This window comes from Ailuropoda melanoleuca, chromosome 11 (assembly GCF_002007445.2).
Source record: "Ailuropoda melanoleuca isolate Jingjing chromosome 11, ASM200744v2, whole genome shotgun sequence".
Taxonomy (NCBI): Eukaryota; Metazoa; Chordata; class Mammalia; order Carnivora; family Ursidae; genus Ailuropoda; species Ailuropoda melanoleuca.
The window spans coordinates 54909577-54928013 of NC_048228.1; the positions used below are offsets into that span (position 1 = coordinate 54909577).

General features: G+C 39.2%; 1 protein-coding gene across 3 annotated transcripts in view; it reads right to left on the reverse strand.

Moving 5' to 3' along the window:
- The window catches only part of SLC4A4 (solute carrier family 4 member 4), a 299158-nt gene that overhangs the window by 74848 nt on the left and 205873 nt on the right, over nt 1-18437 (reverse strand). For all 3 annotated transcript variants that reach the window (XM_019799962.2, XM_019799963.2, XM_019799961.2), the window contains exons 14-15: nt 14522-14793; nt 79-149 (exon numbers count right to left, since the gene is read on the reverse strand). In XM_019799962.2, coding sequence (XP_019655521.1) covers nt 79-149; nt 14522-14793 — 343 coding nt within the window. The remainder of the gene's footprint in view (nt 1-78; nt 150-14521; nt 14794-18437) is intronic.

Below are 18437 nucleotides of genomic sequence, written 5' to 3' on the forward strand. Positions count from 1 at the left end.
GGGTAGGAGACATCATGTGATGAATATTACAATTAGAGTATACAATACACAAGTGGTTTCAAATATTAAGTCACTTACCATGTCAGCAGAAGAAATAGTTGGCAAATCCTCTGGGGCCAATGTAGTGTCATTAGATATTGAGATATTAACTGTAAGAAAAAGATAATCTTTTACCATAAAAATAAAATAAAAATGACCTAAATGCATAACTCAAAATCTAAAAATGCTACGCTAGGCATTAAAAATGTCTTCAATGATAACATAAAGCACAATGAATTTTTCTTTATTGTAATTGTATTCACCTTCACCTAGATCAAAAATTACCGAAGATTCAGACATATCTCTTGTACTCTAATCTGATAAAAACAATGGCAACATTTAAGAAAACAGTATTACAATTTGTTTCAGGTTTCAAAAAAAGAAAAAGAAAAAACCTTAACCATTACTAAAAGGCACTCAATATATTTTGCCTAGTGAAAGAAATGGATGTTAGTAAGTGAGTAAGTTGATCACTGGCTTTATGTACAGTCAAATCTTGCAAAGTGGAATTTCACTAATTAATTTGGGATTTTTGGAAATTTGGACAGCATATGAGAAAGTGTATCTTTGCAAAACATGGGAAAACAAAAAATCTTCCAAATAATAATAAATTATATAAATATAATGGGAATAAATATTTATCTAACTTTTAAAAATTATTTTCATATAATTTGGCATTATTTGTAGATTTATTAAGAGGTTACTTTTGGAGGAACCTAATTTATTTATTAAACCAGCTCTCCTCTTAGAAATATTTCATTTTTTAAAAATTTGAGCCTAAAATTAAAACAGTATTTAAAAAGAGTTCCATAATTAAAACATTTTTTATCAGATAAAGCTTTTCCTTACTACATAAAGTTTTATGTGTTATAAAATAAATTGTTACTCGAGAATATCCATAACTTGTGGAGATACTATAAAATGACACTTAAGTTTTTGTCTTTGAGTGTCACATTTAACATCCAAATTGCTAATTGTTATTTGGTCCCCTTCTGCCTGCCCCCAAGCCCCTAGACTACCTTTTTAGTTTGCCATGTTTTAGGTGCTCCCTACATAAGCTCTTAAGGAGAAACAAACGGATTTATTTGATTACTAAAATTTAGAATATAAGATCCATGAGGGAAGAACAGAAAGGTCAAGTCTTGTTCATGCTTTTCCCCAGAATCTACCCAGTCTGGCACTTAACTAACAGGAACTCAAAAATATTTATTATTCAACCTTAAAAAAAAGGAAAATTCTGCCATTTGGAGAAATATGGATAGGGCATTATGCTAAGTGAAATAAGCCAGACAAAAACAAATACTGTATGACGTCACTTATAGGTAGAATCTAAAAAAAATTTAAATAATAAATAAGTACAACTCACAGAAATAAAGAGTAGAATAGTGGTTGCCAGGGGTTGGGAGTGGGGGGCTGGGGGAAATCGGAAGAAGTTAGTAAACAGGTACAAACTTTCAGTTATAAGAGGAATAAGGTCTGAGGATCTAATGTATAATATGGTTACTATAGCTTATAATACTGTATTGCATAATTAAAATTTGCTGAGAGGGGGCCTTAAGTGTTCATAAAATAAAATAATATAAAATAAAATAGAATAAAATGTGCAGTGATGGATATATTAGTTAACTTGGTGGGAATCCTTTCATAATGTATACCTATATGAAATCATCATTTTGTATGCTTTAAATATATTACTATATTACTATTTTACTTCAAGAAAGCTGAAAAAATACTTGTTTACTGTCAATAAATGAGGCTAGAATAGGGACCATTTAATGACTTCAAATGAATGAGAGCAGATAAAGGCAAAAGAAATGAAATAAGAAAAACAAATAAAGGGGAGAAAATATTTAGCTTGAGCCCTAGTTTTTCTCAATTTTGGAATCCATTCTGATCTTTGAAGGTTTAGGAATTGTTAAACTTTTAATCTAAAGCTGGCTGCTGCTAGGGCATCCCTATTTCCTCAGTAAAAGAAGAACATGTGCAAACTATTTTCTTCTTCTGTTTCATTGCAGGTCATGGAAACAATCAAAATAGGCTAAAGGATGCTTGGCCCAAATAATGAAGCCAACCATGAATCCATTCCCAAAAGGAAGAAGATGTTAGTACATTTTAATTAACAAAACCTAGATTTTTATTACGATTTTGTTTTAAAAACCTAAAATACATTTTCTTACATTCCTCCATTTGCTCATTTAGAAACACCTGTGAGCATGTGACAGGTATACTTTTATACCCACTTTATGTTGCATGGGACTCTGAAGCAAGCTATGCTAGGTTTCTTGCCCAGGACTGTAGTCAGCCAGAAGTAGAATTGGTATCAAAATTTTGTTGGGCATTCTTTCTCTTCCTACCCAGCATCTGATTTTTGTGGCCACAGAACCGGAGGTGGGATAATACTCTCTGACGTTAGATGAAGCGAATCTCAACTGCGAGCTGAAACGTCTGACTGGTCTGAACTTTCGAAAGAAAATAGCATATATGAAATCACAGGCACTATTTAGAGGGTGTCTGGGAAGCTGCTCTTCCTGAGCAAGATTCTTTAATGCAATTTTATGAGCTTCCTGTCACAAGAGAGTGAAGGTCTTTTTGCAACATACTTTTCTGCATAAAAACAAGGAGTAGGAGTGAGGGAGAAAGGTATCCAAGCCTCTTCTTTTGTGAAATGAATGGCAGATAATAAAGACCACAAGTGAACTTTATAGGATTCCAATTTGAACTTTCAGTAACTACTTTCAAGTTGTAGATACACACCAATTCTACTCATCTAAATTCCTTTTATCTTTTCAGTTTTCCTCTGAGACAAGCTACTAAAGCATACCAACTCTAAAAATCCCAAAAGACTAGTATCACAAGGACCACAAAAAGTGTATGCCTTTCCTATTTATTTTAGTATGTAGCTGCTTCAAGAGAACTTCGAAATTAAGTATACAAACAAGCACTTCCATAAATACATATTGGCAGAATACGGCAGAGTCCATAAGTAAGACTAAAAGCAAATTTCTTTAAGCTCACTTAAGAGAAAGTGATTAATTCCAATGGGGAGTTTGATCTATGAGAGCCATTGGTCGCCATTTGGATCCAGACACATACAAAGCAAATATTTTGGCAACCAAGTGCAGAATGATCTACGTATTTAGAATCTGTAATATCCTTAATTAGGATTCTAAAAAGGTCAAATAGAAAAGCATAAGCACACTGCACTCCGCCTTCCCTATTTGCTCAGCACCATGGCTTATGAAGCAAAGAAAGTCTTTGCCCTAGGAATTTGGCTAATTTAGAATTAGCCCATTGTCACTGGGACAGTTTGTGTCCCATACTTGGTTTCAGGGAGTTTTCACAGGTTGCTCATTTTATGTTCCATGGATTTTCACTTCTGGATCCTCCTTCCTGTGTATCAAATTCTAGCTGATCCTGTGGAAGAGTGGAATGAACATTGTCACAGTAACAGACATTTAAAACTGTGCCTGGGAGTGCTCCTATCTTAAGCTGGGTTTTTTCCCCTCTATATTTAATGAGAGATCTACAGAAAGAAGAGGGTGCAGTAGCTCTGAGCAGGAAAAAAAGGGTGACATCCGTATGTTAATGTTAGTATACCTCCTGTACAGGGAATATCCATTGTACCTTTAAGGTTGTCCTTCTTTATCTTCTAGTACCTGGCACCAGGAACTACCCCCATGATTCCCCTGCTTTACACATTAGCAGCTACTGTAACATCAGGAATATATACAAAAGCTACAAGGTCAACTAGGAGGAACAAGTAGCCATCGAGGCAGATCTGTCTGCTGTGATGTCCCACCCCGACACAAATTAGAGTAAGGAGTGCTAAGAACACTGGGCTGAACTTTGGCTGCACCACCTTCTGGAGCATAGTGTCACCTCACTGCTATTGAGCACAGGTCCTTCACTTGTGAAACTGGATTTGAAACAATCTATCTCATAAGGTTACTGCACGGGATTAAATAAGACAACGTAGGGGCTCCTGGGTGGCTCAGTCGGTTGAGTGTCTGCCTTCAGCTCAGGTCGTGTCCTGGGATGGAGCCCCGCATCAGGCTCCTTGCTCAGCAGGGAGTCTGCTTCTCCCCCTCCTTCCCACTCGTGCTCTCTCTCGCTATCTCTGACTCTCTCAAATAAATAAATAAAATATTAAAAAAAAAAAGACAATGTAGGCAAAATTGTTAGGAAAGTATCCAGTAGCAGGGGGGAATGAAATAGATGCTAGCTAAGGTTACCACTAGCCTAATGACCTGGAGAAAGCAAAACTTCACCCCTGGAAAAAAAAGCCTGCTACCTCACAAGCTTTACGTGATGATTAAATACAGATATATTATAATATTACAATATAATATATTGAAATACAGTTCATTAAAATCCCATAGTAAAATGTCTGGCACTTGGATGGGGCTTAAAAATCTTAGCCAAATCTGAACCTATGCCCTCAACACAGCTTCTCAGGATTATTATAATAATGCAAAATTGGTTTACCTGCTCTGAATGAGAAAATGTTAAGAGTATTCTCCGTGGTAATGAAACTTTAATGTTTTATTCCATTCTACTTAAAGTAAATTTGAGGAAACTGAGTAACTGGAAAATAGATACAGAATAAAACTGAAGAAGCTTCTTGCCGCAGGGTCATGTCAGACTTATTTAAGGGTCCTGGATACTTTCAGCACATGAGCGCCTCTTAATAAAATCAAATGTTTATGCTTTAAATGTCTAGATCAATAAGAGGCCAAAATGGCTTTTGGAGGGATGACAAGGTGAATGAGGAAAACGGTGGAAGAAAGAGCTCTTAGGGAAATTACCTGCCACTATCTCAGCCTTCAGCCTTAAAACAAATAAAATTAATAGAAACGTTTTCTTCACTTTTTTTGTTATTATCCTTTTCGTTTTCCTAAGTATTTTTACAAGCCTTATGCTTGAGGTTTTCACTGTACCTAGACAAGTTTAAGTTATGACACTCTCCAAGCCATGGACACTTTTTTATGATACCGCACTAGAAGTCAAAGAGCTGAGCTACTATCCACTATTATGGATGTAGTTAGCCACTATTTTCACAAAAAAACCCACTTCTCTTCCATACCCACTCATCATTACATTTCAGATGTGTACAGACATTACTATGTGGTACGTTTTCCAAATCTGTGTTTCATACAAGCCCACAGCTAGAGAATTATACAGGTCTGGTGATTATCCAAATTCATTGCTTCCCCTTTTCTGATTCCTGCAAGTGTTATACAGAAACTGCTAAAATATTAGGAGAATAAAAGGAAACTAAAATGATGGAAGTTTTAAATGTCTATGGTTTTCTCAAAAGGCCATATTACCATGAATGATAAAATGTCAGCTGTGCTGTGCTGATAAAGCCTCCTTGCAAACGTGAAGCCTGAGTGGTCCTGTCCAGAAGGCCTGGTACTTCCTGTTTAACCATTAGTTTGTGATTTAAGCCTACTTTACAATCCAAAGAGGGAATGATACATCATAAAAATAAAATTGCACAGAATATGATGCAGGTCATGGAACATAAATTAGGATTATCTTTTATTTCTTAATTTTATCTTTTATTTCCTAATTTTATCTTTTATTTCCTAATTTTCTTTTAATGGGCTAATTATGCAACACATATTGACTATAATATGGAACCACAGGAGACACAGTCTAGCAGTTCTTTTTAATGGTTGTAACATATTGGTGTGTAGCATTTATTAAGATGATAGAAAAATTATATAGAAAGAAATGGTAATGAAATTCTACACTAGTAGCAACCATTTTGGAGCATTTGGAGGCCTCCTCATGCTGTGAATAAAACAAAGGTACAGAAATGGAAGCCATGCTATTTCCAATCACATGACTTGGTCTTACAGTTTCATTACACCAGGGAAACAGCCATCTTTTACTTAGAGATACCATAGACAACAATGTCTCAGTGCCTGAGAAAAGATTTATTCCTCTTAATCATTCATCCATTATTAAGCATGTTCTCCCTGGAACAGTCAACAATGAATCAATAAAATATATCCCTTCTGTTAACAAAAAAGTATAGTATCTATTCCTTTGCGGCGATTTTCTTGCTTTTCTAATTTGTTTATCATTTTTAGCAAGGCTTCTCTCCCCTCCAGATACAAAACCACATTTGGTTAGAAAATTTATTTTGACCCTTTCTAAAATATTAATATGCCCTTGAGAGTACAGTCACTGCAACCTTGACACATTAGGCAAATGAACAGAGGTACCGAAGTGGAAATGTATTTTTAAAGTGTAGGTCAAATGAAAATCTGACCTAGTTCATTCAAAAAGTAATGAACACTATTTTAAAAACAACACGTTTTATAAAAATATGTGTATATGTGTGTATGTGTGTGTATGTGTATAGGTGCATGTGTGGTGTGTGTGTGCAGTATGGTGTATAGGGTGTGTGTGGGTGTGCATAGGTGCATGTGTGGTGTGTGTGTGGTGCAGTATGGTGTATAGGGGTGTGTGTGTGCGTATAGGTGCATGTGTGGTGTGTGTGTGCAGTATGGTGTATAGGGGTGTGTGTGGGTGTGTATAGGTGCATGTGTGGTGTGTGTGTGGTGCAGTATGGTGTATAGGGGTGTGTGTGGGTGTGTATAGGTGCATATATGGTGTGTGTGTGGTGCAGTATGGTGTATAGGGGTGTGTGTGGGTGTGTATAGGTGCATGTGTGGTGTGTGTGTGGTGCAGTATGGTGTATAGGGGTGTGTGTGTGTATAGGTGCATGTGTGGTGTGTGTGTGGTGCAGTATGGTGTATAGGTGTGTGTGTGTGTGTAGGTGCATGTGTGGTGTGTGTGTGCAGTATGGTGTATGGGGGGTGTGTGTGTGTGCAGTATGGTGTATAGGTGTGTGTGTGTGTAGGTGCATGTGTGGTGTGTGTGTGCAGTATGGTGTATAGGGGTGTGTGTGTGTGTGTAGGTGCATGTGTGGTGTGTGTGTGGTGCAGTATGGTGTATAGGGGTGTGTGTGTGTGTAGGTGCATGTGTGGTGTGTGTGTGGTGCAGTATGGTGTATAGGGGTGTGTGTGTGTGTATAGGTGCATGTGTGGTGTGTGTGTGGTGCAGTATGGTGTATAGGGGTGTGTGTGTGTGTATAGGTGCATGTGTGGTGTGTGTGTGGTGCAGTATGGTGTATAGGGGTGTGTGTGTGTGTATAGGTGCATGTGTGGTGTGTGTGTGGTGCAGTATGGTGTATAGGGGTGTGTGTGTGTGTATAGGTGCATGTGTGGTGTGTGTGTGGTGCAGTATGGTGTATAGGGGTGTGTGTGTGTGTATAGGTGCATGTGTGGTGTGTGTGTGGTGCAGTATGGTGTATAGGGGTGTGTGTGTGTGTATAGGTGCATGTGTGGTGTGTGTGTGGTGCAGTATGGTGTATAGGGGTGTGTGTGTGTGTATAGGTGCATGTGTGGTGTGTGTGTGGTGCAGTATGGTGTATAGGGGTGTGTGTGTGTGTATAGGTGCATGTGTGGTGTGTGTGTGGTGCAGTATGGTGTATAGGGGTGTGTGTGTGTGTATAGGTGCATGTGTGGTGTGTGTGTGGTGCAGTATGGTGTATAGGGGTGTGTGTGTGTGTATAGGTGCATGTGTGGTGTGTGTGTGGTGCAGTATGGTGTATAGGGGTGTGTGTGTGTGTATAGGTGCATGTGTGGTGTGTGTGTGGTGCAGTATGGTGTATAGGGGTGTGTGTGTGTGTATAGGTGCATGTGTGGTGTGTGTGTGGTGCAGTATGGTGTATAGGGGTGTGTGTGTGTGTATAGGTGCATGTGTGGTGTGTGTGTGGTGCAGTATGGTGTATAGGGGTGTGTGTGTGTGTATAGGTGCATGTGTGGTGTGTGTGTGGTGCAGTATGGTGTATAGGGGTGTGTGTGTGTGTATAGGTGCATGTGTGGTGTGTGTGTGGTGCAGTATGGTGTATAGGGGTGTGTGTGTGTGTATAGGTGCATGTGTGGTGTGTGTGTGGTGCAGTATGGTGTATAGGGGTGTGTGTGTGTGTATAGGTGCATGTGTGGTGTGTGTGTGGTGCAGTATGGTGTATAGGGGTGTGTGTGTGTGTATAGGTGCATGTGTGGTGTGTGTGTGGTGCAGTATGGTGTATAGGGGTGTGTGTGTGTGTATAGGTGCATGTGTGGTGTGTGTGTGGTGCAGTATGGTGTATAGGGGTGTGTGTGTGTGTATAGGTGCATGTGTGGTGTGTGTGTGGTGCAGTATGGTGTATAGGGGTGTGTGTGTGTGTATAGGTGCATGTGTGGTGTGTGTGTGGTGCAGTATGGTGTATAGGGGTGTGTGTGTGTGTATAGGTGCATGTGTGGTGTGTGTGTGGTGCAGTATGGTGTATAGGGGTGTGTGTGTGTGTATAGGTGCATGTGTGGTGTGTGTGTGGTGCAGTATGGTGTATAGGGGTGTGTGTGTGTGTATAGGTGCATGTGTGGTGTGTGTGTGGTGCAGTATGGTGTATAGGGGTGTGTGTGTGTGTATAGGTGCATGTGTGGTGTGTGTGTGGTGCAGTATGGTGTATAGGGGTGTGTGTGTGTGTATAGGTGCATGTGTGGTGTGTGTGTGGTGCAGTATGGTGTATAGGGGTGTGTGTGTGTGTATAGGTGCATGTGTGGTGTGTGTGTGGTGCAGTATGGTGTATAGGGGTGTGTGTGTGTGTATAGGTGCATGTGTGGTGTGTGTGTGGTGCAGTATGGTGTATAGGGGTGTGTGTGTGTGTATAGGTGCATGTGTGGTGTGTGTGTGGTGCAGTATGGTGTATAGGGGTGTGTGTGTGTGTATAGGTGCATGTGTGGTGTGTGTGTGGTGCAGTATGGTGTATAGGGGTGTGTGTGTGTGTATAGGTGCATGTGTGGTGTGTGTGTGGTGCAGTATGGTGTATAGGGGTGTGTGTGTGTGTATAGGTGCATGTGTGGTGTGTGTGTGGTGCAGTATGGTGTATAGGGGTGTGTGTGTGTGTATAGGTGCATGTGTGGTGTGTGTGTGGTGCAGTATGGTGTATAGGGGTGTGTGTATGTGTATAGGTGCATGTGTGGTGTGTGTGTGCAGTATGGTGTATAGGGTGTGTGTGGGTGTGCATAGGTGCATGTGTGGTGTGTGTGTGGTGCAGTATGGTGTATAGGGGTGTGTGTGTGTGTATAGGTGCATGTGTGGTGTGTGTGTGGTGCAGTATGGTGTATAGGGGTGTGTGTGGGTGTGTATAGGCGCATGTGTGGTGTGTGTGTGGTGCAGTATGGTGTATAGGGGTGTGTGTGTGTGTAGGTGCATGTGTGGTGTGTGTGTGCAGTATGGTGTATGGGGGGTGTGTGTGTGTGCAGTATGGTGTATAGGTGTGTGTGTGTGTAGGTGCATGTGTGGTGTGTGTGTGCAGTATGGTGTATAGGGGTGTGTGTGTGTGTAGGTGCATGTGTGGTGTGTGTGTGGTGCAGTATGGTGTATAGGGGTGTGTGTGTGTGTGTAGGTGCATGTGTGGTGTGTGTGCAGTATGGTGTATAGGGGTGTGTGTGTGTGTGTGTAGGTGCATGTGTGGTGTGTGTGTGGTGCAGTATGGTGTATAGGGGTGTGTGTGTGTGTGTAGGTGCATGTGTGGTGTGTGTGTGTGGTGCAGTATGGTATATAGGGGTGTGTGTGTGTGTAGGTGCATGTGTGGTGTGTGTGTGGTGCAGTATAGTGTATAGGGGTGTGTGTGTGTGTAGGTGCATGTGCGGTGTGTGTGTGGTGCAGTATGGTGTATAGGGGTGTGTGTGTGTGTGTAGGTGCATGTGTGGTGTGTGTGTGGTGCAGTATGGTGTATAGGGGTGTGTGTGGGTGTATAGGGGTGTGTGTGGGTGTGTAGGTGCGTGTGGTGTAGTGTACAGGTATGTGTGGTGTGTGTGTATGGTGTAGTGTATAGATAGGTATGTATATGTGTGGTAGGTGCATGTGTGTATGATATATGTGTAGTGTTCCTCATCCCAAGAACAATTCTTAAAATGGAATGAAATAGACCCTCCATAAATTGTTGTTGATAGCAGAAGGGTAAGGACGAAGGGGCAGAAGGAGGAGGAGGAGGGGGGAAAAAGGAATGAGGAGAGCTCATGTCTTATTTCCTATTTACAAAATTCTATCATTTATGTTTTTGAATGAATTAGACCAATTCCCCTTAAAAGACCCGAACATCTCACCTCTAGGATTTTACAGCCTTCTTCAACACGATTACATATAGTGTACAACACTTTCGTAGACTTGAGATTCAGTGGAATAATATTAAGTGATCTAACTACGATGTACTGAACTCCTTAATGTTTTTTTTCTCTGAATATGGCTCCAATTTTAATATTTATCTACAACAGCACATTAGTTGTTAATTTGAGGGGAGTCAGCTTCCAGGAAAAACCTAGTTAGTATCTTCCTCTAGGAAAACTGCAGGGAAAATTAAATTTTGAACCCCTTTAAAAGAATACAACTAAAAGATAAAATTGGCTGGGGCCTCTTTCGGGAAACAATGAGAAAAAGAACAAATTTTTACTTGGTGTCTATTAGGTGCCAAACACTGTTACATATACTTTTTCATTCAATCCATAGTAATTTCTAAGAGTAGGTACAATTACTCTCCCAGCCCACAGGTTATGAAACAAAGAAATTAGGGAATTAGCCTAGCCCAGGGTCACACTGCTAGTTAGAGCTGAATTCACACTCACTTTCCTTTATTCTGAAGCACACACTGTTCACACTTTATCACACTAACGTTTCCCAAACTGGGATGTTGGTGATGAATTGTAATATTGTGAATTGTCCTTCATTTGGATACTTTTTTAGTTTTTACTGTTGGCTTCTGAACTGAATCATCTTCCTTATACGCCTCTGCTATGTAAGTGTCAAGCCACAGTGGGGAAATATGACCTCTATTACACCAATTAAAGCCACTCTATTTCTAAGAAAAGGGAATTTTAGCACAAGAACCGTGTATCCATCCTGACCGATACGTCAAATCTCATGGCTAATTTTCCTTTCAGCACTTGCAACTGAGCTTTCTTAGTTCTTCAGTAAATGAGAACCTAAGGAGGTACGTGACTTTGGCCCCTGAGCAATAGATGGGGCAAATGAAGGGAGAAAAAAGATGCATGAAGAAACCGAAACACAGGAAGTGATGAAGATTTACGGAAGCAAGTGAGAACAAGAAAGATAAGGAAGGGAAAAAGGAGGAAAAGCTGTTTTCACAAAGCAAAAAAATTCATAATATTATTGTGGCCATGAATAGAGTTTTCTTAGTGATTAAGTGACCCCGATTTCTCTTCCTGTCAAATCATTTCGCAGTTTGCAGGATCATGACTCCATCTGTGTAGTTGCTGGTTCACTGTTACATACTGTCCCAGTGTTGAAAAACAAGTCATCCGCCAGTTTAAATATTATTGACTCATTGACTGAATTCTTTTACTAGGAGTGCATGTTGCGATGAAAGGACAGGCTTTTGTTGTTTTAAGAATACTTACTCTAGCTGTACATGCAACTGTATTATCTCTATCATTTTTCAGTTTGTTATCAGGAAGTACTAAATTTATGGTGGTATATGGTTTTCTATCAAGAAGTATTAACGTTATGAGGGAAACACAGAGTCACTAATCTTAAGGGGTATTATAAAACATGAGAATTGTCATGAAAATGGAGATATCCACTTGCCTTTTTCCAAAGCAGAAACAGATTTTATTTCCATAGGTGAAAATAATCCCTCACATTCATGTGCATATCCTTCAGGAGTGCCTTTCATCTGGACAACTCTAAAAATACGGTCTTGTTGCAGAATAAGCCAACTGCCCAACAATATTTGCTTGGAAGGGAGGATGATGAAGACTGGTTTGTTGGTTTATCATTCATACTTAGTAACCTTAAGTTTTAATAAATAATAACAGTAGTAACAATGGCAGTTAACACTTAATTACTTATTACATATCAGAAACTGTCCTGAGTACTTTGAAATACCTAATTTTTTTTCTATATGATATAATAATTCTATAAGGTAGGTACTGTTATTAACCCTTTTTTACAGATGAGAAAGGTGAGGCAAAGCTTCCTTAGGAAAAGGAACTTGCCCAAAGTCACACACAGGGTATTATTAGCCAAGCTGGGACTCAAATACAAGATTTTCTGATTTCAAAGCCCTGCTACACTGCTTTACTGGTACCACTTGGAGGCAGTAGGAATTGACAGAGTCCTTCTAAGACAACTCTTAGCTGTTTAGGACAGACTTTCTATACAACCTAGAGAAAACGGGTCAAAGGAAAAGCTATCTATCTCCACTTCAGCTAGTACTCACTATGTATGTTTCAAGCCTCAAAATGACTTTTTCAAGAAAACAATGATCCTGCTTGGAAGGAAAATTATATGTAAAACCTTAATATATTTTTCACAAACACATTCAAATACATCTTCCTTGGCTTCATATTACCCTCTCTGCCAGCATCCAATTAAAACAACGAGTCCCAGTTTCCATTAGCCTCGGGTAGGTAGATCTTTGCAGCAGGTGTGCTGACAAAGCCTTCATCTTGCTTTATGAAAACCTCACACCTCAAAACAACTGAGAAAGTATTTATTTTCCTTTAGAAAAATTTGCTATGTGACTCCTCAGCCTTGCCTATGAAGTCAGATTACAGACTTCTTCATAAATAAATATTTACATATAGATAAATACATAAAGATAGAAATAAGAGGAAAGTTCAAAATCCCACAATTCAGTATGTCTGTGAGTCAAGATTTTGAACATGCATAGTCTGGATGTCCCCTAAAAATCCACAATGAAGGGTAACCCCCTTTCTTTTCGGACAAGTTCTACATGGTTGTGTAATGGTAACATCTGTGTCTCAAGCATATTTCCTTGATCCTAATGGTAGTATCTATCATGCACTGAGTGCTTACTCTTTTCCAAGCAGTTTTTAAGTTAGGAAATATTTGTAATCAGTACCTATATATCATTCATGTTGCCTGAATCTTCAAATTTCCACTTTGTACCTGTCTCTGCTTTGCTTCTAAGCATGCACTTTATTTTAATGTGTGCTGACTATCCTTAAGTAAGACCAAAGAATCCATGAGTGCAAAGCCCAATGATTCCCTATCTTTTTTCATCAGTGTTACTGACTGACCGGCTTTAAGGAGACACTATTCTCTTGTCTCTCACCACTCAGGATGCATACAGGTCTTCTAAGATTTCTCCACCAAGTGGCAGAGAAGAATGCAGATACAACACCAAAATATCAGAGAGCAATCTGACACAGCCTGGCCATAAGCATTAAAATTCTTTGTAGTATCTTGTTTAGTTTTAAAATTCATAATCATTTTGTTTGTATTCTAGTCTATAATACATCCACATTTGTTTTACCGTAAGCATTAAGAGGTTTTTCCTCAGAATTTATAAGTAAAAGCTCATGATGCATGTGTGTACCCTACCCCTATGCTCAGGTTTACAAAGCCCTCAGTACACTGATGTACTCCTGGTTCTACAAGATCTTTGTCAAAAGCATGGAGTGTATATCAATTTTTATTTGATGGACAATGACCCATAGCTAATCGCATGACTTGGGATAACTAACACTATTACCATGTAATTGTCTGACACAAATGTCTACCCCTCATTCTCCCACAACAAATATGAAACAACTTTCCCCAAAGTGAATCTTTTCTCCCAAACGCCTTCCATATTATGAAATGATGAAGAATTACTCAAAAAAAAAAAAAAAAAGCCAAAGACCAAATTGAGCACTTTTTGGGGGGGAATATGTCCTGATTCTGACCCTGGTTCGGCAAGATGGATATTAAAGTGCTAAGATGTGTAGAATCATATTCCTTACCCAGAACTTACTTTTGACTTTTATGTCTTTCCTAACTCTAGAATATAAATCTTCCCTGAGAGCATAACATTCCTTCTTTACTTTCTCTCATTTCTTCTTTACCTTTCTTATTTACACTGCCTAGCACACATGAACTATAAGGTTCTACTTTACTACTAGGTGACTCCAGTCTGAATTTCTTTTCGAATTTCATGCTTCAAATTATATAAAGTGAATGAGTATCTTATTTCTTCTATAAGCTTAAAATAATCTATTTAGAGTTTACTTTAGGAAGAGATTCCCATAGTAATAAGGAAATAGCAAAATATGGGATAGAAGTTCAGAGGACTGGGTTGGTCTGGTCATTATATCTGTTTATATTTGTACCTGGTTCCTTCAACCATCAGATAAGATAAAGAATAATGTATACTAAATTTCTTTGCAAATACTGCAGTTTGAGTTAATTTCAAAGTACTGAGCTAATTACGTTCACATTCCAGAGCACTTGGTCTCACCTCCTGATTAAATCACATGGCTAAGATAACCCTGGATATTGAGACTTCAAATTCGGCAGGATGGTTTCTCAGAGAAAATATCATGTTGAAAACTTGCATGCATGGAGCCTACACCTTCCTCCAAACACAGGGTAAGCACAAACACTAAGCATGATGTCTCACCTGGGTCGGGAGGCATACAGGCACAGGAAAACTGAGTATTGTAGCCCACTTTGAAGTTGGAGTTGATGGGGTAGTAGTCAGCTAGCTTGATCATCTTCTTGAAAGCATCGTAGATAAAGATGAAGCTAATCAGAGAAGAGAAACCCTCTTCAGTGAAGCGAGTGAAGTACTGAACCAAGAAGCTGGCATCTGTGGCTACCAAAATGAGACACAAGAAGGCTGACCACAGGCCAATCCAAAGGCGAAACTCCAGGTAGTCAAAATTATGGTCCCTGGAAAGAAGAAAGAAAGGTATTTAGACTCCTCCTCCATGGGACACAAAGACTAATATAAAACCACCCAATGACAGCAGAATGAGTGCTAAAAATACAAGATCACTTTTAGCCACTACATTTTAGGCTCTGTCTTGATTTCATCCAGCAAATATTAAGATTAAGGATGTGGTCTAGTGATATCATTATGCTACTATAAAAAAATAATCCCAGAAGTTTAAGAAAGGCATATTAAAAGCAGTCATACCATTTGTGTGTAAATAACTCAATTTTCTCATTCAAAAAATCTGGTCCCTGCCTTTATAGAGTTTATAAAAGAAACAATTTGAAAGTGTCAGGTTGGTAGTCAGTATGCACTTAATAAATGTTTGTGAGCTTTACTGGTTAATGAAGACACTAAGCTAAATATGTTCTCTGTCCCCACATCATTGCAATCTACTAAGGGAGACAAACTGATAAACATCATCACACCATAAAATACTACATGATATCTAAAGGTTCCCACAGACTGTCCCAGAGGAATAACTAATTCTGGCTGGGGGAGGACAAATGGAGTTGCAGAAAAATCTCAAGGTATTTAAGGATAAATAGGGTAAGTACACTGCAGTCAGATCAAGAAAGGCTGTCTTGCTGTGTTATAGTCAGATGCAGCCACTTCTCGTTAGGCTTTCACGGACGTGATATCCTCCTGCTATATAGTTGTGTGTGAAGCATCTTGTGACCACCTCGTTTTTCGTCTGTCCCACAGCAGTCTTAGAATAGGCTGCCTCCATCAGAGGATGTCATTATTTTTTGAAGGCCTTTCCATTTCTTATAAGCAAATTAGTTCACATTTAAGAAAAGATGGGTCAAGTGCTGACATTTTACCATTTCCATTGATTCTTCTAAAATTATGTGAAGATTATAGTATTTTTTCCTCATAATTTGCGATGAAAAAGCAAATACTGGTAGTCATATTTCTTTTATGAGAAAAAAGAAATAAATCAAGGAGTATGCAGGCTTGAAGCTCTAAAGTCTTACTTTTAAACAATGAGTTTCTGATGGTGATAGATTTGAATACTTTCCTAAAGGCATGATATCAACACCTTCACTACCACCAACCCAGTCTGGGCCACCAGGAATTCTTTGCTTGATTATAAGTCCTTACTAATGTCCATGTTTGCCCTGCTCAAAACCATTTTTCACATCACCGCCAAAATGATCTTTTTAAGTGTAAATTAGATCCCCCCCCCCATTTAAAACCTTTTGATGGCCTCACACTGCTCTCAGAATAAAATTTAAATTCTCTAACCTAATACAATGCTTGGCATACAGGTTTCCAACAAAAATTTGCTAGATGAATTTAGGCATGCCTATGGCTTAGGACTTGAGACAGTTACTGACATGACCTATAAGCTATCACAGGAAGCCAGGAGATCCTGAGCGAAAGTTTTACAGACTATTAGAATTAAAAGTTCCTTAGATACTGGAATGGTTAATTTTATGTGTCAACTTGACTAGATCACGTGATACCCAGATATTTGGTCAAACATTATTCTTGGTGTCTCTGTAAGGGTGGTTTTGATGAAATTAACATCTAAATTGGTAGACTTTGAGTAAAGCAGGTAACTTTTCATAATGTTGATGAGGGAACAGAAGGCAAGCTGAAGACAAAGCAGAAGCTGACACCCTGCAACCCCCCCCCCCATGGGATGTATGTGACATTCCTCAGGCACTGCTGGCTGCCCTAAAGGACAAAGAAACAGTCCTTACTACCTACAGCCCATTGACAAATCCTTGAAACAGGCATGGTGACATTCCTCTAGGAACTCAGCTGCCTGGATGTTAATACTTTGCTAAGGGCAAAAGGCAGTCCTAGCCTGACCCCCTCCCCTCCATCAAGATCCTGTAAGTCTACTTTAACGTATAAAAATTCCTCTGGAAACTTCCTTTATCTCTAACCACCCAAGATACGTGTTGGCAATCATCCCCCAAGCATATGGCCCACCGATATACATCTGAAGGGTCTCATGACTCAGGTTTTATTAGACAGTAATAAATGACCTTTTCCCCACAACAGCTAGCCCCCTCAAGGTCCTGGAAGCCTTGCTTCCAAAATTCCTTGGAGAGTTACGCTATCCCTAACCCCCGCCCAACTTGAGGGTATATAATGGGCCATTCCTCACAACCCCCGGGCAGCAGCTCTTTCTGCCCACAGGTCCTGTCCCCGTGCTTTAATAAACCACCATTTTGCACCAAAGACGTCTCAAGAATTCTTTCTTGGCTGTCGGCTCCGGACTCCACCCCACTGAACTTCACCTGTACCTCATCAATGTGGGTGAAGTTCATCCAGTCAAGTTCTTCAACCAAATACAGCAAAATATCTGCCAACCCCAAGCAAGAAATTTTCTCCAGCAGATTGCCTTTGGCCTTTATCTGGAACATGCCTTTTTCTGGTTCTACAGCAAAAACCCTTTGAACTTGAACTGGAACATCAGCTCTCCTGGGTCTCCCTCCAGCCTGCTGGCCCACCCTGCTGATTTCGGACCTGCTAGTCTCTATAATTGTGTGAGCCAATTCCTTATAATAAATCTCTTTATCATATTGGTACTGTTTCTCTGGAGAATCTTAATACAGATACCAATTAGTTAAATATATCTCATTTCATAGATGATGACACCAAGGCTGATGGAAGTTAAGTCATTTTTCCAATGCCAAGGTTTTAATGGCAGAGCTGAACCAGAAACCAAATCTCAGCATTCTTGGACTGTTGCTTTAAAAAATTATACCATCATTCCCCTATCTGATGTGTATTTAGGGTGGGCCTTAAAATCACTGTCCTTTGCTTTCCTCTTTTCACCAAATCACATAAATTGGAAATATTACCAAAGCAGGAGATGATTAACATATGGGTAGAGAGTTATCTCCTTTGGATTTCCTGGAGTCTTTCTGAAAACATCTTTTGCATTCGCTTATTGTTCCCTTTCCATCTGGAACCCCACTGCTTAATCCTATGCATGTCTTTGTGAGATAAGTAGACTATAGAAAAAGCTAAATTCTAGGAATTTGAGATAATTTACATTATCACACAATGAATCAAGTCTCAGTCAGAGCTAAGAAACAGTTTTATTACTTCTGAGCCAACAAACTTTTTTCTTTAAATAAAAATTTTAAACAATTACCTAGTTTTTCTTCCCTAACAAGATGACAGGGCAATCTTGATTTGTTCTAAGAATGCTAATGGCTGTTTAGAGAATTGATGTTTACAGGACAGGATGAGAAACAAATCCAATAACTAGCTAATGGCTGGGAACACTCCGTTTGAGTACAAAGGGGAAAAAAATGCATGTATACACTTAAAGCTTAGGATCTAAACAATACACCAAAATAGCTGCTCTAAAATGCTTAAATACTTAAACACTCCCAGAGTAGCTCTATAAGAATAACCCAAATAAAATCACTAAAACCCACGGCACTTCATTATAAAAGTGATAAGTTTACAGCAGCAGGAAGAAAGAGGAATAAGAGATGAGAAACTTTTTAAAACAAGTTGATCAACAGTAATGACTACAATAAAATGGCAATATTACATCCAATAAGCTAATCAGTCCCTTTAGTGCCAAGTTTAAATAGCAATTAAGTTATAAAAAGTAACAGGAAATGAT